Source organism: Diceros bicornis, chromosome 34 (genome assembly GCF_020826845.1).
Source record: "Diceros bicornis minor isolate mBicDic1 chromosome 34, mDicBic1.mat.cur, whole genome shotgun sequence".
Classification (NCBI taxonomy): domain Eukaryota; kingdom Metazoa; phylum Chordata; class Mammalia; order Perissodactyla; family Rhinocerotidae; genus Diceros; species Diceros bicornis.
The window spans coordinates 29,311,921-29,336,964 of record NC_080773.1 but is presented as its reverse complement, the minus strand read 5'-3'; the positions used below and the strand labels follow the sequence as shown (position 1 = coordinate 29,336,964).

Here is a 25,044-nt window from a genome sequence, read left to right as displayed (position 1 = left end):
AACTAGTATACTGATTTTAAAGTACAATATGGTATAAATTTGAGAGCATGGGGAGTAGCAGAGAATAGATGTAAAATGTTATCTAAATTACTGTGTTTTCTGTGGTCACAGCCTCTTGAGATTTGTTGCTATGACTATGGGCCTCTGTTGGTGATTATCGGAAAGATTGTTCTACAAGATGATCATGAGATGGAGTAGACCAGAACATTAAAGAATGATATTTTCACTAGAGTGGAATACTGAGTTGGTAAGGATGGCATATGTAGTTGAAAAAATGGAGGGGGAATGATGATGTGCCTCTCTTTTCAAAGGTAATAGAAGCTGTATATCATAGATTACTGAAAATTTGTCCTTTTTTTTAAGAAACTGAAGAGACAGTTATAGAGGACAGTTGAATCAAAAGAACCAGAGTAGAATGTGCTTGTGAAGGATGCAAATTTGGCCACTGAAATTGCATTTTCATACCACTTTATTTAGCATGTATTATACTTCTCATGTCTAAATGTAATCTATGTTTGTAACCCTAAATGACTCATGTCCCTTCTATTGACCCAAGCATAATCCCACCTCATTGGAGTGCTTCATGATAAACACTGATGATCCATTATTAGGCTCTCTAGTTGAATGGCATCTATAACAAATTCTTTCCATGTTACATTCAAACAACTTAACAACATTGGAAATATATATTCATAATTTGCTTGTGAGTTATTCACTCCTTGATCTATTTCAAGTTATTTCTGTGGCTGTCAAGAAAATACCATGGTAGTGCAATTTGAGGTTCTCCCCTACTAAAACCTGCCTCTCTGTCCATAAATATACACCATTTGATGTTACTTCTACATGCCTTTTTTTGTGTACCGAAATAAGGTGCATGGTTGCACGTTTACATGATCTGAAAATAGAAATATAGTTAGCATATGAAAAATATTAAGAAATAAAAATAAATTTCAGAAATAAGGATACAGATAATCTTTTTTGTTGCTTGGAGCACTCAGGAAAATGATTTCAAAAGTTACTATTCATGACTTTATTCTTAAGAATGAATATGCACACAGAATTTTTTTGATATGTAAATCAGGAATTTCATATACCGGCATACTTAGGAGACATTGCAGCTTTGTTTCCAGATCACTGCAATAAAGCGAATATCGCAATAAATGAGTCACACAAAGTTTTTGGTTTCCCAGTGTGTATAGAAGGTATGTTTACACTGTACTGTAGCCCATCAAGTGTGCAAGAGAATGGTCAACAAAAATTATCTGGAATAAGAGAATTTAGTTATGAAAGCTTTACTGCTGATACAGTTTGTAAACTGGGGAGATCCAGCCTCCAGAACAAATAGAAAGTATGCTCCAGGGGGGTTGTTGGAAGGCAGACTTTATACACAACAGGGATTATTTTCAAAGCCCTCTAATTTGTTGGTTCCCCTATAGATACTGGTGTTCTAAAATCAGTTATATCAGGCTTCTGGCCGTGTGTCAGGAAGGAATGCCCAGTTTCTGGCAAAAGTTGTGGTTTTTCTGAAAACGGAGTACATGGCTGCACCTTCCCATTTGCAAGTCTGCTTGAACTGTTTTGTTTTATGTGCCAGTTAGCGACGCAGAGTCAGTTTTATCTTTCTCATAGGGATCCTGTTTTTTTTATAATTTTAATTGTATATTTTCCCCTTTTGTTTGGAACCTGCCACAGGAAGGATTGATGATCAGTTTGGTGTTTGCTCTGCTTCAGTGCAGAGGTGGCCTCGGCCTACCTCAGCTCCATCTAGGCCCACGGAGGGACTCATGGGCTTGGTGCGCCTTAGTTATCCAATTGAGTAACTTGGCCGTGCAGGTTAGGGGTCCAGCCAGGTACGTATTATAGGTCAATACAGGGCTCAGAGTGGAAGTTTCTGGAGGTTCCAGTGATGGTTGCATCTAGGATCAGAAGATGTTGAGTCACCATGATGCAGGTTGGATTTTCACGGAGGCATGTCTGGAAGCAAGCCAGAATTATTTTAAAAAACAATCAGATGCTTAGTCCTAAAACCAATGATAACATGAGGACCTGGAAACCCAATCTTAAGAGTGAGCCCAGACTTGAGGGTAACCAACGAAGAAGATCTGCAAGGCATGAGTGGGGAAATAGGAATGAGGTTATACATGTAATCTCTTATTTATTGTTATGCAGGGCCATATTTGAACAATGGTGCAGACAAGATGGAGGAAAGCCAAATTCAATAGGATGTGCCTATACTTTAATGAGATCCTCTAATCCTATAAAAGAGACAAATATAGTAGCTAGGTGATCATACCAATGAAAAACTACATGCGTCCATCTCATTTTGAGGAAAGGGACATTAGTGACGGTTGTTAATTGGGGTTACTCCTTCCTTGCATCCCAAAGAAAGCAGGGTTTAATGCCCTAGGCAGCTAGGTGCAAGCCAAGGCCAAAGGTTTGTTCCACGTAACTATTGAATTCTGTTATTGGTCACCCAGTAAATGCCTGGTTGGTGAGACCAGTCTGTCCCAAACCAGTCACTTTCTTTAAAGCTAATGGTATTTTTGCATGACTCACAGGATATCCATTCCATGTTTCGAGTGCCGTTAGGTTGACCTTGTCTGGAAGCATTTCCTTGTTCTAGTCATAAAGGTGCCCATATGTCCAAAGTTCCATAGCTATGAGTCACTCAAATATATCCATCCAAGATATGAGTGAAACGTATCATGGTTCTCATCCCTGTATGTAGTTATATTAAAGTATAATTAATCGATGCAAATTGTGTATTTAAGGTGTACAACATGATCACTTGAAATACATACACAGTATGGAATAATTATGATAATCAAGTTAACACATTCGTCACCTCACGATTACCATTTTTTGTGTCTGTGTGGTAAGAACACTTAGGATTTCCTCTCTCAACAAATTTTGAGTATATAATACAGTATTATGAACTACAGTCACCATGTTGTACATTGGATCCCCAGAACTCATTCATTTTACAAGTGAAAGTGTGAACATTTTGACCAACAACTCCTCATGTTCTCTACATCCCACACCCTGGTAACCACCATTTTACTCTGCTTATATCAGTTTGTCTTTTTTAGGTTCCACATATAAGCTAGATCATGTAGTATTTGTAATTGTCTGGCTTATTTTACTTAGCATAATGTTCTCCAGGTTCATCCATGTTGTCATAAGTGGCAGGATTTCATTCACTTTTATGGCTGAATAATATGATATATATCTACCACCTTTTCTTTATCCATTCATTTGTCAACAGACATTTAGGTTGTTTCCACATCTTGGCTGTTGTGAATAATACAGTAATGCTCATAGGAGTGTAAATACCTCTTCAAGACACTGATTTCATTTCCTTTGGATATGTAGCCAGAGGTGTGATTGCTAGGTCATATGTCTATTCTGTTTTTCATTTTTTGAGAAACCTCCATACACTTTCCAATAATAGCTGTAACCAGTTTACATCCCCCACCTTGTGCAAGGGAATCCTGCACAAGGATTCCCTTTTCTCCACACTTTCCCCAGCACTTGTTATCTCTTGTCTTTCTGCCAGTAACATCCTAGAAGGTGTGACACTTCCTTGTGGCTCTGCTCTCCCCTGGAGCATTGTTGTCAATAGGATCCAGACAGTGGAAGGGGAAGGAGCAGAAAGGAACATGCAGAGCAGGCAATATGGAGCAGAGATGGGTATGAGGGTTTGGCTGGCATGTTAAATGTGAGGGGGGTCAGAGGAAGATCCGCTGAAAAGATGAAATAAGAACAAAGACCTGGGGGTGGAACGGTGTTTGCCACTAAATATCATGTGGAATGGAATCAAATTTCGATTTTATTAAAAGATGCAGTGAATTTTAGAGTCTAAGAATTCTTTTAAAATTAGGGCTGCTAATACATTGGAGGTGGTGGAAAATTATATGATCATGTAACTTCAAGCCAGATAAATTAAAATTTCCCTAGAATTAACTGTGCAGAGAAGTGAGAATAATTTACTAAGTTAAAAAGCCTGTGTGCTAATCAATGAACAACATGAGAAGGAAGAATAATGGCTCTGTAGTGACTGGTCCTGGATTGAGCTGGATATAACACGGTATATTACACACTGAAGGACACTGGAGACCAGGTTGTGTATTTTTACTTCAAATACTGAGAGGAATGGTAGTCAAATGAAATATATGATTGTTTGGGGTGGAGGGGAGGATATTTAAAGTACTCCCAGGTAAAACTGGGCAGAAAGAGCTGGGTGAGGCAAAGTGTACACTGGAAGCAGGACAGAAGATTTTAATAAAAATTCAAGTCAGAGCTGAGGAATTCGAGAACCAGTTTTAAAAAAGACAGGATTTTGGGATTTCTACAAGGTAGAATAGTCTCTATTAATCAGTGATCCCAACTAGCCTTCTGTGAAGACAGAGGCTTCCAGATGGTCTCCGTGTCCCCAGCATGGGGCAATGAGTCTATTGTAGAGATGTTCATGATTCATAGAGGAGCTGAGGAGGAGCCATCTGCAGGGAAGGCCATTGAATGGTTTTCTTTATGGAGTAGTGTTGTTCCTTTGAAATATCCAATAGTATAAAATTTACAGAATTTTATGTAAAGAGAGAAAATAGCCAATCCCTCATTCATAGTAAAAATAATAATAATAATAATTAGAATCTTCTTTCAATTATTATCAAACACATGAAATTTATTAAGGATTCAACAATTTGGAAAACATAATTAAGGAGTTTGATATAATTAACATGTTGAGCTCATGCCATATGCCACAATTTTTAGCACATACAGCGCAATAAATCAAAGCACAAAGTAAGTTTTTAACACAAACATTTTAGAATGAGACATATATTTGTTCCCATCAAATAATAATATTTATAAACCTATACATTCATGTGTATTAAAATACTTTTTAAAAGTTAGTATTTCTAATGAAAACTTAGATTGTATTAGAATAAAAGACAGTGAAATGTTCAATTTCAACGTTGTGCAATGCATTTAATTCAAGAGTAGTTGAGGGAAATGAGATAGCTACAGATTCCCATACCAGAAGGAGATATCCAGACAATTTATGAACAAGAGGGGCAACCCAAGAATGGGTTTTTAAAGAAGAAACAGAGGCTAAATGAAAGTAAAGCAGCATAAGGTAAATTTGAAAAATTTTAACTCAATTATGTAGAGTATAACTAAAATTCAATAAAATAAAACTTGATAAAATAGAGCTACTCTAATGTTGATATAAAATGAGAAGGACATAAAATTAACAATAAATAGTAGATGAACTTATTTCATAGAATAGAGATTTCTAAAGCCTCCAAGGACCAATAAACTTGAATTCTCTAAAATATAAAATAGTAAAAGTGAATTAAAAAGATTTATAAAACAGAAAACCATAAGTAACATTTAAATACTTTGAAACATTAATGAAATTTTATGACAATTTTACAGAACCCCTTTCCCATATTTTCAAGGTTCAGGGCATCTTCCTTCTAAATCTATTTTACAAACCAGAAAAAAAAAGAAAGCTAAGAAAATATTTTATGTGGCTATTATACCTTGTTAAAAATTGAGAGAAACCAATGTAAATTATGAATTTTCATAAAGCATTGATGATCAAGAATCACGTCTGATCATAGTGGTTTTGTCCATTGGTGCCAGGAAGGACCTTTCCTGGTAGTCATGTACCATGCTGGAGGGAAAGTGCAGAGTGGTTGGAAACCATTTAGGCCACACTTGAGTAACGAGAAAGGTCAGGAGAGAGAACTCTCAGGCACCTCTTATTCAAGGTCTCTAGTTGTCTGAGGTTGTAAGCATCAGAAATCCTTTCAAATTGTTGACCTAACATCACCTTACTAGGTACATGATGTTTACAAAGGTTTGACAGGCAGTAGGTTCAGAGTTTCACAACAAGTATGCAAAGCAGGATTAAGAATACAACAAGCTCAGTTTGTATGAAAGTTTTAAAGCAGGAGCCCAGACTCGAGGGTAACCAGCTGTATAAATCAAAAGACAGTTGGTTATTGGGTGAAATTTGTTACTGCTAATGTGCTTGCTCTCCACTTCTCCAGAGGTGTGTATCCATGTGCAACAGGAGGGACTTGTTACTGCACAGACATCTCCCTGCTCAGCCAGAAGGTAATTGAGAGCTACATGGTTATCTAAAATTACCATGGCCAATGAGTTAAATGACTGTTGCTGGGTCACGACTACTTTGGCTGTGGAATCAGCCAACTCTTCTAATGTTAGAGACAGATTCCTGATCATTTGTTCATTGGCACTCACTTCAATCCATAGGAGGAAAGCTTTTCCCACACATGCAAACCCAGAATCTTACACACTTCCTCAAAGTTCTCATTTGAGATGATTATAAGAATTTAGTGCAACAAGTCAACGAAAGTCTTCTGACTGGTTATGCAGGGAGAACAGGGTGGTGAATGTGGCAAGGGCACATGTCCTCCTACTCTCCAGCTGTCAAAGCAATGAGATGCCCAAGCATAAAGGCTATTGTGGGAGGCTCCACATATGAAAATGTAACCAGGGGGTGTACATAAGGCTTCTGCATATTCCAGATATCTATGGAATCATTCACTGGCAGAGAGGCATTACCACAATTTAATCAAGGCTCAGACATTGTGTTGTTACATATCCAGAGGTTTCCAAACTATATGGGTATACCAACAAGTGTGTAAATGATCTCACTTACATTGGTCATCCTACAGAACTCATCATAAATATTCATAAAGATCTTGTCTTTCCCTCCCACATTTGGATTAAATCAAGAAATGGAATTAGGTGGGATTGGTACCCTGACTTTAAATAATAGGCTTGTAGAACAATTTAAACATATAATGGCATCTGGAATCCCAGTGAATTTCTTATAGGGTGAACTAAAGTCTCACTATTGTCCTCAACGGACCAACGTTTGTGTTGGCAAATCCAGCAATCAGAGAGGTTACCCCCTTCTGTGAGGGTTTGGGAATATTGATAAGAGTGGTTATCCTTTCATAGAAGGGAGGGAGGAAACAAAGTGAGAGAGAGCAGTGAAAGAAAAAGACACAGGCCTAGTCCAGACCTCTTGGGAAAGCTGTCCGCCTCAGAAGTTGGCTGCTTCTCTTCCTAGTCAATTTGACTTGGAGGTCCCCAGCGTTTGTATAGGACAGATGCCAGGTGGAGCCTTGTTTAGCTGTGAGCTGTGTATCCCAGGCATGAATCCCTGAAGTTTGACTGCTATCTGGGTACTGAGAGGGCCTAATATACTCCCTTCCAAGGACATTTCAAGAGCAGTATAAATGGGAAATGTTAGTTTGGAGTATCATAGCTAGACATTTAAGGAAACTAGAAGTTAGGAAACAGTCTAGCTTACACGTATATAAGAAAGCCTTAAAGACAATAAATAGTACAAGAATTTAATATCTACAAAGGTGAAAAGATCATTTCTCTCCACAATTTTCCCAATTTTTATTAAAAATAATCATAGTATAACTAATTTATTCTGATTAAACTTGACCAGATTATTGATATAAATGCAGCAAAAATAGTGATTGATCACAGAAGCTCTTTCTCAAGATTGCTTTCCTGAAACCTCGTAAGCAAGATAGTAGGCTGATTCTTCCAAGCATTTCCTTAAAGCTGTCTGGTCATTTCCAAGTCTCTGTACATCTTTCTTGAATATTCTAGTCAAAGCCTTGGTACTGTAGCCAATATTTCCAACTGTGTCTTCCTGCAAGGAGAAAAGACCTTAACTGATGCAAAAACATATGTCGTCTTGAAAAGAATACTTAACAGATTTTGAATTTTGGAAGGATCAGGTAGAGAGAAAAAGACAAACGTTTCAACCCTTGTTGCAAAGATACTCTTTACCAAATTGCCATAAATTATAGCCAGCTTTAAGGAGAGGACAAAAAGTGTCCCTTTACATCTGGAAAACAAAACATCAAAGCAGTCAGTCCTCCACTAGAGTCCCAGAAATTTCCACCCAGTTTAATGTTATAATCTTAAAATTATCAAAACCTATATTCCAGTGTAGTTGTCAAAGTCTTTTAAATAAATCTTTTTGAGGGCTGGCCCCGTGGCTTAGCAGTTAAGTGCGTGCGCTCCGCTGCTGGCGGCCCGGGTTGGGATCCCGGGCTCGCACCGACGCACCGCTTCTCCAGCCGTGCTGAGGCCGCGTCCCACATACAGCAACTAGAAGGATGTGCAGCTATGACATACAACTATCTACTGGGGCTTTGGGGGAAAAAATAAATAAATAAAAATTATAAAAATAAATCTTTTTGAAAATGAAACATTTGTACAAGCATCAGAGTAGAAAAATAACTGTCTGTACCTGACAAAAGACTCTTTAAAAGAGCAATGAGTAAATGCAATTGATGAGGAAATTTGGGTATTTTTTCCGACACACATTTTAGATAGTAACTAGAATTACATATAACAACATCATATTAGGACATATTACATGTTTAGGAATTTTATACAATATCTAGAATACTTGTGAGTTAGAATCTCCCATACAATCTAACCTAAAAAGTTTATTTTGCTTATTCAGCCATGCTTCTCATGTAATTTAACATACCAAATAAGCCTAATTAGTGTAATATCTCTATTTTTTGTAAGGAAAGGGAAGAAATCTTTTGAGCTGTGCCAGATGCCCTTTGGAAAATCCCAAAGTTACATCCAGGTTGAAAAGACTTCACTTAGAATGTGAATATTTTGGGAATCTTATCAAAATATCAAAAGGTTTGGACACTTGACCAAATAGGATCACAGATCATTACGATATTATACTCAAGTATCTCTTTGATCAAAGTACAAATAAAAGGTTTCAAAGGCAAATACAAAAAATTACGTGGTTTTAAGGAAAACTTAAATCCTTTAATAGTAAGAAGACTCAGTTCTCTTAAGTAAAGAAGGACAGAAACGGGGCCTGCCCCTTGGCATAGCAGTTAAGTGTGCACACTTTGCTGCTGGCAGCCCAGTTTCAGATACGGGGCACGCACTGACGCGCCGCTTGTCAGGCCATGCTGTGGCAGCGTCCCACATAAAGTGGAGGAAGATGGGCACGGATGTTAGCTCAGGGCCAGTCTTCCTCAGCAAAAAGAGGAGGATTGGCATGGATGTTAGCTCAGGGCTGATCTTCCTCACAAAAAAAAAAAAAAGAACCACAGAAACAATACAGGAAATTATTTTGATAAAACACAATCTCTGCTTTCTACATATGTTACTTAAAGGTAAAGAAGCTTTCACAATCTGTCATTAAAAGCAGACCAATAGCCTAAGAAAACTTAGTTCTTTCAATAGAAAAGAAAGAAAACATTTTAATTTTGCAACAGCTTATTTAGATATTAAAACTCATTATAAAAATTTATTTTAATCTTAGGCAGCTTTAACACATATTAAAATTCTTTTCCCAGGACTGGCCCCATGGCCTAGCTGTTAAGTTTGTTGAGCTCCGCTTGCGCAGCCCGGGTTCGTGGGTTCGGATCCCAGGCATGGACATACACCACTTGGTGGCCATGTTGTGGCAGTGAACCACATACAAAATAGAGGAAGATTGGCACCGATATTAGCTCAGGGCAAATCTTCCTCACGAAAAAAAAAAAAATCCTTTCCCAAGATTCCTTGCAACAAACCTCCTACACTTTTTTCATGTATATTTTCTCCTATGTTTTCCTCTTTCCCATTCAGAAATACCTACCATCTCTTTAGGACAAAATTACTTTCTTTTCCCTCATCAAAATGCATTTCCAATCCTTATACCTTCTTTTATCAAAATATCCTACTTTCCTTGGATAGAGAGATGTTTCCCTGATTATTACATATATTGATTAGAATTCTTAACCCTCAGAATCCTTAATTCCTACTGAAAACCTAAGAAGTAAGCAATTGTGAACTATATTAGCATTTTGCAACTTGGCCGAATTATATATCCCTTTTATAAATTTCTAGAAGTGAATGCCTTTTCTCATTGTAAATTTCTCAGCGTGGCATAAAACATGTTCACTAATAGATTCAAATATCTTCAGCTTCTCTGCAATAGGAAGCCAAAAGTAGATACACGTATGTTCAATAATTTATCTTCATCTTATTTGGAAATGATTTAGATATTCAATGACCATCTGTATTTAGTTTAACTTAGTATAGATTTTGATCTTATTTGCAGTTATTTAACTTACTTGCTTTTGACAATCATCCTACAATTTGACATTAAATAGGCAAACATCATTTTAAGTTCCTTTTTTGCTGATAAAGATAAAATGAGCTTAATAAACCCATATGGAATGAAAGTTATATTGTCTGCACTATATTCAGCATTGATAACTTTAAAGACATGCCTGTTTCAATTAATCCAACAACCTTAAGCTAGCTTTTATGTACTAAAAATTTACCCTAGATCACATAAACTTAAAAAAGTTTGAGTTAATTTCCATTGCATTTCTGAGGTTTAGGAATACTTAATCTATAAGCATGTAATTTCAAACCAATTAAATACAGCTCTTCTACAAATCAATCTTAACATCCAGAGGTAGAAAAATATCATATATACACATAGATATATATAATATATACATAAACACAGAGACCTTATAGCTTTTGTTTTAAAAATTTCAGCCACGTCTCAGATACAAGCTTCAAAGGAATAGTTGGATCCAAATTGCATTTTTGGAAGATGAACTAAGATAAGGTTACTTGCTCAGATGGACAAAGTTTCAGCACTAGAGGTGATACAGAAGGGAAGGAGGAAGAGGGCATCAGAAGTGGGTCCTGAGCATAACATGGAAAAAAAAAAAAACAAGAGAAGGGAAAGAGAAGTCTGAGAAGCCATTTTGTCTTCCCTCAGCTTTTTAGTTGTTTTTGGTAATTTAAATATGGTACCTTGTAGTGAGGCAGTTTTAGAATCTTGTGCACATTTGGAAGCCTCAAGGTCCCAATTAAAATAAACATACCATTCACTTTGCTTCATTTTAGAGCCATCGTCTTCCCCAATTTGGTTTTAAGAAAAATGAGTTTGGGCAGATTTAAAGTTCCATATGATGGCCATTGTAATTTCAGACTACTCTTGGTCAGTTTGGCCTACATAGTTAAAAATGTATATGTAGTGGGCCCCAAATTCTCAAACAACCAGGGTCCCTAAAGAAGGTTTTCCCTCAGAACATTTAGATGACTGGGATCTCATTTCTGAAATCTCCTCTGAAACCCAAGAAAGTTACTAGAGTCCAATCCCTGATCCTTGAAGGAATCTGAAAAGAATGTTGCTGGATTCCCAGCCCTGATTCCAAGGGGAATGTGAAAACCAAAGAAAACTCCTGGATTTTAGCAAGCACAAGCCCCAGCAGGAACTGTGCTACCTTCAGAAAACAACTGAGTACTCACCAAGGATGACTTCTTTTTTTTTTAACATTTATTTATTTTTTGTGAGGAAGATCAGCCCTGAGCTAACATCCATGCTAATCCTCCTCTTTTTGCTGAGGAACACCGGCTCTGAGCTAACATCTATTGCCAATCCTCCTCCTTTTTTTTTTCCCCAAAGCCCCAGTAGATAGTTGTATGTCATAGTTGCATATCCTTCTAGTTGCTGTATGTGGGACACGGCCTCAGCATGGCCGGAGAAGCGGTGCATCGGTGCGGGCCGGGATCCAAACCCGAGCCGCCAGTAGCGGAGTGCGCACACTTACCCGCTAAGCCACGGGGCCGGCCCAAGGATGACTTCTTGAACCCAAGTACAGAGCTTTCAACCAGGAGGACAAAGTCTCTTTTTGGAGGGGATAATGCCTCTCCTGATCCTGAATCAAGTTAAAAAGTTCAGAGCACAATGGGGGCACAGCACAAAGTACAAGAGAAGACTCACCAAACTGAAAGTAGACTAACTCATAGAAGCAAAGAGCACAAAGGGCTTGATGGGGGTACCTCTCTAGATTCCAGGAGTTGCTGTCTCCCGGCACGTCACCTCCTTCGGATCCTACTTCAGGTACCATATATATGAACCGCAAAAATAAAACAACCAGTTATTTTACCAGGAAAACAAGATTATTCAGGAGTTGCTAAAGAATTGGAATTTAGATTGTGCAGGCTGTGGTGATCCACAGGTAAATTCAACAAATGAGATGGGAAGGTTATTTTATAGAGAAAAAGGTGGAAATTGGGAGGAGTAGTTTTGAATCAAAGTCCATTGGCACAAAGCAAGAGTTCAGGGCGGTGATGGTTTCTCATGGGCCAAGTTGCTGAGGTAGTCGATTTCTGTTTGGGATGTAATGTACATTTCATCCTGTAATTAATGATTCTTTCTTGTTGATGACTTCTGCTGGAATCTGTAATTGACTATCTTCCTGTTGATGACGTCTTTCTGACTGGGCCTGTAATTGACTATCTTTCCTGTTATTGACTTCAGATGGCACTGCATGGGAGCTTCCCCTTCTGGCCTCCTGACTCCATTTTAAATGCAATTTCCCTTAATTAATTATCACAATATTAATAAAAATATAAGTAGAGGAATTTAGACTAAAATGCAATCCCACATTTTTCACCCCTCATCTGTTACCAGATATAATTCCAAGCCAGGAAAAGGGGAGCCAATAAGGTGGTGGCTAGTTCCTTATTTACTCAGACACCATCTTATGAGCTCAGCTTCTGTTGGGGAGCATCGGAGCCTCCAACCAAGAAGTTTCTTGTCAACTTGAAGAGAAATCACTTCAGCTGGTCAGGAAAATTACCAAGCACATGTTATGTGTTATTACCAGAGGAGAATATTTGCAAAACTTGTGGATAAGGGGCCCCCATCTAAGGCAAGGTGACGGAAGAAAATCTAGATGGAGAGTTCGGATATCAGCACCTCTTTACTCCAAATGGTGTAGAGTCCCGGCTCCTTCATGGAGATCCACTTCAAAGTCGGTCTGCATGGAGTGACCAGAGCTCAGGGGAAGTGAGCTCAGCCAGGGAGCCTGGGGAGACAGAGGGACAGCAGAAGGGTTGCTTCTGTTCTCTTCGCCAAGAGAAATTTATCTTCCAAAGTTTCAATCTATTTGAGTCCAAGCATTTAATTATTAAAAAAATAAATAAATAAAACTTCAGTAAAATAATAGAGGGAAAAAAAACATTAAAAGATTGAGAAACTAGTCTTAGTTCTGAGGAAAACGGAAGAGTGCTGTTTATTTTCAATAAAATAAAATTTTCAATAAAATAACCTTTGAGAAAATTCTGGAGCATGTACAGTGTGAATCTGGTCAATAAAAATCCAGTCAGCGCCACCTTCAGAATTTCCATGGGGAACAGAAAAGGAGCTAGTAACTCACATATTTTAAATTAAAAATTATTACGTATGTAAATGATGCTGTTGCAAATGTGAAAAACTAGTAATACTATTTGCATTTATTCTTCACTAAGAGAATAGACATCCTTATCACATATCTCTGGAAATATTTCAAAATTGATATTTCATTAGTGAAACACAAAGCCAAATATTTCCCAAAGAGTCCACCTTTCACCAGCCTCATTATCTGCACATGACATAAAATATTAGGAAACAGGAAAAAAAAAGGTTAAAATACCAGATCTACCTAATTTAATTTTCAAGTTAAAACTGTTCCAAATAACTGAGAACAAAAAATTAAAAAGATTGAAATTACAATACTATTGAGTAATTAATGACTTCAGGAAATACAAGTTGCTCTCCAGGACCTGTCAAACGTATCTGGATTATTAATTCATCTGAAGAGGTGTGGATTAGTATAACCATTCAAATTAAAAGAACGAAAAGTTAATTTCTATCCATTTAAGAGGAAAATTTTGTTTTTTAACACAAGGTCTCAGCCCTCCATCCCCACAGCCCAGGGCCTGGCCCCATCAAGATTTAAAAGAACCCAAATACTGAAGGCTAGGGTCTGTTGGGCGTGAGGAGAAACACACAGGGAAACCTGAGGGGCGGAGGAGAGCGCCAGGCACCGCGCCCAGGCCCCGCCCCTACGTCGCCCGAGCCCTACCCTGCCTCTGTGCCCGCCCCGTCACGTCGGCCCCGCCCCGGTACGCACGCGCATGCGCGGCTTCCTGCAGACGGAAGCGGATCACGCGGAGCAACCGGCACGCTCGGGTGAGTGTGTGTGTGTTTCTGCTTCGTACCTGCGCTTCCCGGTCCTGAGGCCCCGCCCCTCACACCCGGGTTGCGGCGTCGCCCCCTGAATTAAAATCCCTGAACCCGCTCGTCCCTCTCACTGTGAGTTCATCCCTTTCGCCCCTGGTGGCGTCGCCATAGATGTCCCGAGTCCTGCTGCTCCGTGCGGTCCGGGAGCCGGCGTCCGTTTCCGGACGCTCTGAGGCAGGTCCCCGTCCGACCTTTCTGCCTTCGGTCCGCGTAGACACCGACCGCCCGCCTCGTCGTGTTCCTGCTCGGAGCCTTTCTCGGATGCCCCACTTCCCTCCTCTCCCCTCGCCCCCCGCAACCGGGTGGTCAAGTCCTCACTCACGAGTTGGGTACATGCCCTTCGCCCCCCTCCAGGGAGAGCAGAGGGGAACAGAGATGGGGAGAAAGAGGCAGAAAGATATGGAGTTAGAGGCCACCAGAAAGTTTAGGGAGAAAGAACGCGGGGATTGAAACAGGTTGCAAGAGAGTGGAGCCAACACACTGTAGGAGGAGGAACAGAGAGGGAGGGAAACAAAAGGATGAGGAGAAACAGAGGGAGAAACACAGACATGGACACAGGAGAGGAGAGAATCAGAAGGACACAGAGACACAAATACAGAGAGCAAAACACACAGCGGTGGAGAAAGTTAGGGACCCAAACCCGGGCGAGTATTTTGATTGGATATGGGATATTAAGTTGTGAAAGAGTCCTGACTTGGTGCTTTATAATCTAATTGAAGATTTGTTGAACTGCTAAAATTAAGCAGAAGAGAATGAGAGTTACAAAACCAGGTTTATGAGGCATCTACATTTTCTGATTATTGCATCAGAAGATAATTTCATTTGCAGCCCCTATTCACCCTGAAGGCAGAGACTTATTAGCTCAGTCAGTTCCACATCACCCTCTTCCCTTCCAAGAAATGGGGGAGGACTTTCTGTCCCTGTGGCTTATGTCATTCTTTTCTAAATTTGATCTGTCTTCACACTTGTTTTAACGTGTTTTTTAATTTCCAAATTATTTTCCTTGTTAATTTTATTGTTCAGAGAATGAGGTTTCTATGGCTTCTACTCTGTCATATATTGGAACTATTCTTTGATGTCTGTAAATAACTATAGTATTTCTCTGTGCATCTGGTAAGGATGTTGGTAGTCTTTTAACAATAAAAACCTAGTTTAACCAGTTAGTTTAAAAGTCAACAATTTATGTCTTCCGTAAAGCGATCTGTTAAAGTAGTGACTTCTGAGCTGAAGTTCCCAACTACGTAGATGTTCCCCTCAAGTCCCCTTTGTCCTTTCTGTGCAGTTGTTGAAGGATGGGCTGGATTGACGTGAATCGTTGTTCCAGTAGTGCCCATGTGTCCATGATGAACAGATTGCTCAGAGCCCATCTCCCAGTGACCACCTTTCATGTTTTCCAAGACTAATAACTATTTGTTAATTCATTTTAAAAATACTTTTCTGGAAAAGAGGAATTAAATACTTGGGTTTGATTAAAGCCATGAAAGAGAATCTTTTCTTGCTCAGGAATGTGAAATGTAATCTGGAATTAGGACAGACCTTTTCTACTGCCCTCTCCAGGCCACCACTAACACCGGTTCTGCTCATTGAATTTAGACCTCTCCAGGGTAACTTGGTAAACTTTCTCCCCCTCTGAGCTTCAGTGCACCCACCTGTAACATGGAGATGATAGAGTAGACCAGGAATTCTGAGTCTGAGCAAATGGAATCCCTGAAATCATTTTCAGTATTGGGCGTCTGTCTGCATTTGACAGTTTTCTAGTTCAGGTTGCCCAGTTAGAATTTCCAGTGTGTCCCAGTCCTCCAAAAATAATGAAAACCACTAAGAAAGAGACATGGGCAGATGCTCAGGGACAGAGGCATACCTCTCTTTCAGCTTCACTCTCTCCCTCTCTGTGTTTCATGGGTAAATCTTAAGTTTGATTGTGTCATCTGGCAATAAACCCTCTAATGGTTTCCCATCACCCTCAGGACAAAAATCTCAACTTCTCAGTATTGCTACCGCAGGGAGCTCTGGAGTTGAGTAGCCCTTCAGAGTGTCCAAATTGAGGGAAGGGACAGACACTCACATCCAGCATCAACCATTCGTTGGATGCTGGCTGTCTTGGGAGGAGCCAACATTTTGGATGAGGCAGTTTCCTTATGCTTCATGCCAAATGGACAAAGGACAATGCAGTTACAGCCGAGTGTGTGGGTTTCAGTAGGAGGGTCTGACTTAGTAGAGAAATGGGTGAGAAACTCACTTATTTGTCTCTGTATGGAGTTTATTGTCCGAGCATCCCTCCTGTTAACAGTGGGCAGCAAAGGGCCATCTGTCTCCTGAACTGAGGTTCTCCCTATGTGTATACTTGTGGCAGTGGAAGGGGGTGTGTTGATTCTAAGCATTGAACAACATATTTTTGTCATACAGAATAATCTAATCTGAGAATCTCAGAGGAAGAGGACAGAAAGGTGGAATGGCTCTTTCCAAGGTAAAAGTCACATTCTTAGTTGACTATTCTGTTTGCTCATTCCTAAATTGCCATGTATTGGATTTGCTAATCTTCTCTGTCTCTGAAGGGTCCTACCTAAAATGTTGACTTAGTGTCATTTAGCTGACAGTACTCTTCAAAGTGCTATCAAGATTCATTGGAATCCCCACCGAAATCCCAACAGCCTTTTTTGTACAAATAGGAAACCCAATTTTAGAATTCACATTGAATTGGTAAAGACCCCAAATAACCAAAATAATGGTGAAGAAGAAGAACAGAGTTGGAGGACCAAAGTTCCGAATGTCAGACTTTCCTACAAATCTAGAGTAATCAAAACTGTGGTTCCAGCATGAGGATAGAAATATAAGTCAGAGCAATAGAGCTGCGAGTCCACAAGTAAACCCATATTCCTTTTTACAAGGGTGCTGAAAACTTTCAATGAGAAAAGACTAGTCTCTTAAGAGGTGCTGAGACAACTGCTTATCCACATGAAAGAGAATGAAATTGAACCTCTACTTTTCCCCATTATAAAAAAATTAATTCAAAATGAACCAAAGACTAAATGTAAGACCTAAAACTATATTGCTCTGATGAAAACATAAGGATAAATCTTGAATGACCTTGGATTTCGTAGTGGACTTTTATATATGACACCAAAGTCAAATTGAGAAAGACAAAATAGATAAATTGGTCTCCATCAAAACTAAAAGTTATGTGCATTGAAGGGCACTATCATGTAAGTGAAACACAGTCTACCAAATGGGAGAAAATGTTTGCAAATCACAAATCTGCTTGGGGTCTAGTATCCAGAATTTATGAAGAACTCCTGCAACTCAACCAAAATTCAAATAGCTCAATTCAAAAATGGTCAAAGGACTTGAAATTTCTCCAGAAAAGATGTACAATGGCCAACAAGCACATGAAGAGATGGTCAATAAAATTAGTCATCAGGCATAAAGAAATGGAAAGATATCCCATGCACGTGGATTGGAAGAATAAACATAGTTAAAATGTCTATATTACCTAAAGCAATCTACAGATTCAATGCAATCCCAATCAGAATCCCAATGACATTCTTCACAGAAATAGAAAAAAGAATACTAAAATTTATATGGGGCAACAAAAGACCCCGAATAGCTAAAGAAGTCCTAAAGAAAAAGAACAAAGCAGGAGGCATCACAATTCCTGACTTCAAAACATACTGCAAAGCAATAGTAATCAAAACAGCATGGTACTGGTACAAAAACAGACACACAGATCAATGGAACAGAATTGAAAGCCCAGAAGTAAAACCACACATATACGGACAGCTAATTTTCGACAAAGGTGCTAAGAACATGCAATGGAGAAAGGAAAGTCTCTTCAATAAATGGTGTTGGGAAAACTGGACAGCCACACGCAAAAGAATGAAAGTGGACCATGTGCTATCGCCATTCACAAAAATTAACTCAAAATGGATCAAAGACCTGAAGGTGAGACCTGAAACTATAAAACTCATAGAAGAAAATATAGGCAACACACTATTTGACATTGGTTATAAAGGAATCTTTTCGGATGGCATGCCTACCCAGACTAGGGAAACTAAAGAAAAAATAAACAAGTGGGACTTTATCAGATTAAAGAGCTTTTATAAGACAAATGAAACCAGAATCAAGATGAACAAACAACCAACCAGCTGGGAGAGAATATTTGCAAAACATACATCTGACAAGGGGTTGATCTCCATAATATATACAGAACTCACACAATTGAACAACAAAAAAACAAACAACCCGATCAAAAAATGGGCAGAGGAAATGAACAGACACTTCTCCAAGGAAGATATACAGATGGCCAATAGGCACATGAAAAGATGCTCAACATCACTAATCATCAGGGAAATGCAAATCAAAACAACACTAAGATACCACCTCACGCCCGTTAGAATGGCTATAATCACCAAGACAAAAAACAACAAATGTTGGAGAGGATGTGGAGAAACAGGAACCCTCATACACAGCTGGTGGGAAGGCAAAGTGGTGCAGCCTCTATGGAAAACGGTATGGAGATTCCTCAAAGAATTAAAAATAGAGATGCCCTATGATCCAGCCATCCCACTACTGGGAATCTACCCAACGCACCTGAAATCAACAATCCAAAGAGGCTTATGCACCCCTATGTTCATTGCAGCATTATTCACCATAGCCAAGAAGTGGAAGCAACCTAAGTGTCCCTCGACTGACGATTGGATTAAGAAATTGTGGTATATATATACAATGGAATACTACTCAGCCATAAAAAAAGACAAAATCGTCCCATTTGCAACAACATGGATGGGCCTGGAGCGTATTATGTTAAGTGAAATAAGCCAGAAAGAGAAAGACAAACACTGTATGATCTCACTCATATGTGGAATATAAACCAACACATGGACAGAGAAAACTGGACTGTGGTTACCAGGGCAGTGGGGGTGGGGGGTGGGGGCTGGGCACAAGGGGTGAAGGGAGTCATATATGTGGTGATGGACAAACAAAAATGTACAACCCAAAATTCCACAATGTTAGAAACCATTAAAACATCAATTAAAAAAAAAAGTCATCAGGAAAATGCAAAATCGAAACCACAGTGAAATACTATTTCACAAGCACTACGATGAATACACTAAAAGAGAAAATGGCAAGTGTTGGTAAAGATGTGGAGAAATTAGAATCCTGACACGTTGCTGGAAAATGGTGTCACCACTGTGGAATACAGTGTGGCAGGTCCTTAAAAAATTAAACCGTGTAACCCAGTAATTCCACTTCTAGGTACATAGGCAAAATAATTGAAAACAGAGATTCAAACACATGTTCTTAGCAACACGATTAACATTAGCCAAAATGTGGTTACAACTCAAATGTCCATGAAAAGATGATTGAATACATAAAACGTGGTATAGTCATACAATGAAATTATTGAGCCGTGAAAAAGGAATGTAGTCCTGGTACATACTACACCATGGATGAACCAAAACTATTATTCTCAGTGAAAGAAGCTGGACACGAAAGGTCACACATTTCATACCATTCCAGTGATATGGAAATATCTAAAATAGCTGAATCCATAGAGACAGAAAGCATATTAGTGATTACCAGGGACTGGGGGGAGAGGGGAGTGGGAAGCAACTGCTTAATGGGTAATGGATTTCCTTTGGGATGATGAAGAGGTATTTGAACTAGATAGAGGTGTTGTTTGTACAACATTGTGAGTGTACTAAATGCCACTGAATTGTAGTTTAAAACAGCTAACATTTTTATGTGAATTTCACCTCAGTTACAAGAAAATTAGAGAAATAACTTGCTCAAAATTTTCTTACGTGGATCACTGAGAACACTCGCTCCAGCCAAGTCAATCCTTACACGTATCTGCTTGTCCCATCTTGTGTGAAAATAAGACCTCTGTCTCTCTTGACATGGTGAAATGTGCTTTCCTTTCAGGGACAATTAACTTTCAGGGATGTGGCCATAGAATTCTCTCGGGAGGAGTGGGAATGCCTGGACCCTGCTCAGAGGGCCTTGTACAGGGACGTGATGTTGGAGAACTACAGGAACCTGCTCTCCGTGGGTGAGGATAACTTCCCTTCTGAAGTTGGTAACTGCTTTTGTATATCTTTGCGTTTTCCCTTGTAAGTCTCTTGGGAGCCCTGGATTTGCCAGTCTGACTTTCAAATCGCTGTTTGAAGGGATTTGAAGCGATAGAAGCTGTTTTGAATCGGAAAGGATTCATAATATGACACATGGACTCTAACTTTCCCTTTCTCCAGAAGTTCTGCACATATTTTGCTTGAGTAGTGGTGGTTGCAGAACAGTAGTAGTCAGAGAACCTTATGGCAGATTTTTAATAATATGTAATTCTGTGATTTTACTCTTGTGTTTTTGGTTCAGTAGTTCTTGGGAGAAAGCTAGATGCCTGCATACTTCTTTTTTTTTTTTTCTTTTTTTTTTCCTGTAGAAGATTCACTCTGACATCTGTTGTCAGTCCTTCTCTTTTTTTTTCTTGTTGCTTGAGGAAGATTAGGCCTGAGTTAACATCTGTGGCAATCTTCCCCTTTTTCCATGTGGGTCACTGGCACAGCATGGCCATCAAGTGGTGTAGGTCTGCGCCTGGAATCCAAACCCATGATCCTGGGCCACCAAGCAGAGTGTGCCAGAATTAACCACTATGCCACCAGGCCAGGCCCAGATGCCTCCATACTTAAAATAACCCCTTAGCATTCAGGAGGCCGTCAGTTGACTGATCTTTGAAATACTTTTCTAGACCCATCTGTAATGTCCTCTATCCTTAGCTGAACAAAGAGCTCGGAATGTGTTCTGAAAAAACGTATCATATCATATGTTCTGTTTTTCTTTGTAAATTGAAATCTCCTTGAGTAAAATATTATCTCCATTTTCAAGCAAGGGAAACAGCCCTGGCCTGTGGAGAGTGAAGGAAAAGTAGGAAAAAATGCAGACGGATTGGCATGTGTGGAGATGTGAATACAAGAGCTGAGATAGATGGGCTCAGAGTAAGGTGCTTGATTAAATATTGTTTGAGAAACTCCTCAATGGAGAAAGATCTGTGGGAAAATAAAAGTTTATTTCTTGTGAGCTCTCAAAAGACATTTCACCCCACCAGCTACACACACACTTAGCACTGCTATTGAAACGTGTAAATGTTTAAACTCGCACTCTACCATGATGCTCCAACTCATGCATAGGCAGGGGAAAGCTTTATGATGACATACAATGCTCTATGATCTGGCTCCTTTCACCACTTTGGTCCCTTGGTTTGAGGGAGGCCAAATTGGCTGTCTCTATGGAGTCTTCTTTCCCCTTCATCTCTCTTGGTTCTCAGTCCATAGAGATCAAGGCTGAGGCCTTTGTAGTCCGGACCCCAGGAACTATGCACTTTCCATTCACGTTTTATATCCTTGGGAGAACTTCTCAGGAGATAGACAAAGAAAATAGCGGCTCTTCCATTGTCTCTGGGGTTCCATGAAACTCCCTGGGCTGTGTCAAGCCCTGCCTGCCTGTTCAGGCCCCTCAGCCATCTCTTCAGTTCTCTTTTTGCCACACGTGTGTAAAGAGCAATGGGATTTGAGATTGTTAAAGAGATGTTATTATTTGAGATTGTTTGACGTTGTCACTGATCAGGCACGTAAAGACTAGACACTGAGATCTTCTCTTTGGTCCCCATTGCTACATGGGAGTATATCTCAGTCTTTCAGGCACTCATGCCATAGCCTATATGCACAGTGCACAGCCCCTTCTCAAGAACCCCCCCAATATCCGACACTCTTCTGTTGCTCCCATACCCCATATTTTTCTCCCTCTTCCTGCTCTGTTTGTCAGGAAACATAGAAAGACTTTGGTCTTCCTGATTTCTTATTCTCCTAGATTTTGCCTCTGAAACTTGCTTTTGAAATACATATTCCATGGGTCTGAAGTTTTATCCTCTTTTTCTCTTGCGATAAGTCATCTTTAGGTGATTAATGACTTTTTGTGGACTCTCCCGTGGAAGGTGTTTACTGGGTAACAGAAAATTCTTGAAGGAGAACACTGATTAATAATGTTAGAACATCATCCTGCTACTTACAGAAGTGCCTCTGGAAGCCAGTGGATAGTGGCCAGCATGTCCCAGGATCCTGAGGTGGAAAGTATTAGGAGAGCCTGACTGATAAGTGTTTCCATTTGTCCTGGTTTTGAGGAGTTGAACAGTGTCTCCCAAGAGTGGTATGGCAGTTTTGTTCAGACATACTATGATCATCTCCTCTGAGCCGGCAATAAAAAAAAAGGTGTAGGAACTTAACCTAAGGAGAACACTGTCCGAGTTCACAACCTTATTTCTGTGAGACTCTTGAGTAAACTACTGTTCACGCCACGCTGTTTATCCCCTGTGTATGCTCTGTTGCATTCACCTTCACCAGATATGCTTTTGACACATCTTACTGAAGGATTTTATGAAGTGAAATGGTGCCTACATTTTTTAAGTCTTCTGCACTTTGTTTTGTTTAAGTCACTGATACTTTCATTTTGCAAACTTCATTGTTATAACTGACCTTGTTTTCTATTTGTTTCATCAGTTCAATATTTTTGATGATACCCTTAGTGTTCTGTTTTTTCCTGCAATTTTGAATTGTGGGGTCATGGAATGAATATTGTTTTATATACTTCATGTGATTTCTTTCTTGAGTTGTTATGACTCAGTATTAGTTTCTCCAAGACCTGTATAACCTCCAGAATTTTTTGAAAAGATAGTCTTAGTTATTATTTTTACTTCTGTTTCATATTATTTAGTGCTTAGTGGTGTTGAGAGGTTTTTTGGTGGACAATTTTTTTGAGCACTTTTAGTTTCACAGCAAAGTGGAGTGAATGGTACGGAGATTTCTCATGTATTTCCTACCCCCACACATGTAGACCTTCGCCAGTATCAACATCCCCCACGATTGTGCTACATTTGTTACCACTCATGAACCTAGACTGACACCTCATTATCACCCAAAGTCCATCTTTACCTTAGAGTTCACTCTTGGTGTTGTACATTCTGTGGGTTGGACCAACATTTAATGACACATATCTAACATAATAGTATGTTACAGACTAATTTCATTGCCCTAAAAATCCTCTGTGCTCTGCCTGTTCATCTCTCCCTCCCTCTTAACCCCTGCAACCCCAGATCTCTTCACTACTTTCATATACCTTTTCCAAAATATCATATACTTGGAATCAAAGAGTATATAGCCCTTTCAGATTTTCTTGTTCCACTTATGTATATGCATTTCAGGTTCATCCATATTGCTTCATGGCTTGATAGCTCATTTCTTTTTAGTGCTGGATAATACTTCCATTATCTGAATGTGCCTCAGTTTATTTCTCTGTTCACCTTCTGAAGGACATCTTGGTTGCTTCCAAGTTATGGCAGTTATGGATGAAGCTACTATAAACATTCATGTGCAAGTTATTATTGGAAATAAGTTTTCCATGCATTTGGGTAAATACCAAGGCGTGTGATTGCTACATCATGTTAGAATATGTTCAGTTTTGTAAGAAGCTCCAAAGTGTCTTCCAATGTTGCTGTATCATTTTGTCTTTGCACAAGCAACGAATAAGAGTTCATCTTTCTCCGCATCATTGCCATTATTTGCTGTTGTCAGTGTTCTAGATTTTGTCCTTTCTCATGTGTGTATAGTAGTATCTCATTATTTTTACATGCTTTCCTCAATTAAATCTATTGCATTTTTGAAACTGAGAATTTTTTTTTTTTTTTTTGGTGAGGAAGATGAGCCCTGAGCTCACATCTGACGCCAATCCTCCTCTTTTTTGCTGAGGAAGATTGGCTCTGGGCTAACATCCGTGCCCATCTTCCTCTACTTTATATGGGACACCACCACAGCATGGCTTGTCAAGCGTTGCGTCGGTACGTGCCTGGGATCCGAACCTGCAAACCCCAGGCAGCAAAAGCAGAGCCCGTGCACTTCACCACTGCACCACCAGGTCAGCCCCAAAACAGAATTTTTAATATTTTGCAAACTTTTTTTATTAAGTTACTTTCTTACAGAAATAACCATTCAAGTGGTTTTCCAAATCTTTTTATATAAGATACATTGCTTTTTCCATAGTATATATAGTTTTCTGAAAAATGCTTGGATTTGATTTTAATTCCACTGACATTTTATATTTTTTGCTACAAATAGTTATTCTAAAATATTGTTCTCTCTGTCTAGATTTGTCATGCACAACTTTGTATACTAATCTAATATTTCAATATCCCCTTTATGTAGTAGAAAATAGAAATTTTTTTACACTCTGTTGTTCCCTCATTACTGCTGCTTCTGAGACTACTGTTGCCCAGACAATTTAAGTTCTTGAAATTACATATTTCAATTAACCCATGAAGTTTGTTTTGTTCCCCATCTTCCCTTTCACTTGGATTCTCTAAAAAGTCACCTGGTCCTTATTGACACACATCCTGTTGCTGTCCTTTTCTTCTGAGTATTATTGGACACTTATTTTGCTTAGCCCATCTCTGCACATAGCCCTCTGTCGAGCATCACCATGGTACCGCCAAAAATTTTTTCTACACTTAAATGTTGTGACTAACACCCTTTTTCCTTGCCAGCCATTCTTTCCTCTAGGGCATTTAGTAATTCTCTTTATAAAGATTACTGCTTTCTGATGATGTTTTTGAAGTTGGAATTTATTATTTTTAGGTTAGTGTGTATTAATTTCTATAAATTCATAAGGATAGTAACTATATGTCTACTAATACATATAGTAATATAGTAAGAGCACTTGCCACGTGCTGTCTCTTATGTCTTTGGGATTGTCATGTTAAGAGCCAAAGAAATGATTTCAAATAATTAAAATATTAAATCAAAGGAGACTTATTTTTATATAACAAACAAGGACACTTGGACTAACAAACTCAATGTGTCAAAACTGATAAATTTCTATTTTTAAAT

At 39.1% G+C, this 25,044-nt stretch overlaps 1 protein-coding gene across 1 annotated transcript in view; it reads left to right on the top strand.

The window, feature by feature from the left end:
- LOC131397682 (uncharacterized) overlaps window positions 1–25,044 on the top strand; it is a 42,555-nt gene that overhangs the window by 12,676 nt on the left and 4,835 nt on the right. Inside the window, 5 exon segments of the mRNA XM_058530753.1 lie at window positions 13,860–14,068; window positions 14,231–14,448; window positions 15,623–15,731; window positions 20,042–20,191; window positions 23,896–24,076. Coding sequence (XP_058386736.1) covers window positions 13,860–14,068; window positions 14,231–14,448; window positions 15,623–15,731; window positions 20,042–20,191; window positions 23,896–24,076 — 867 coding nt within the window.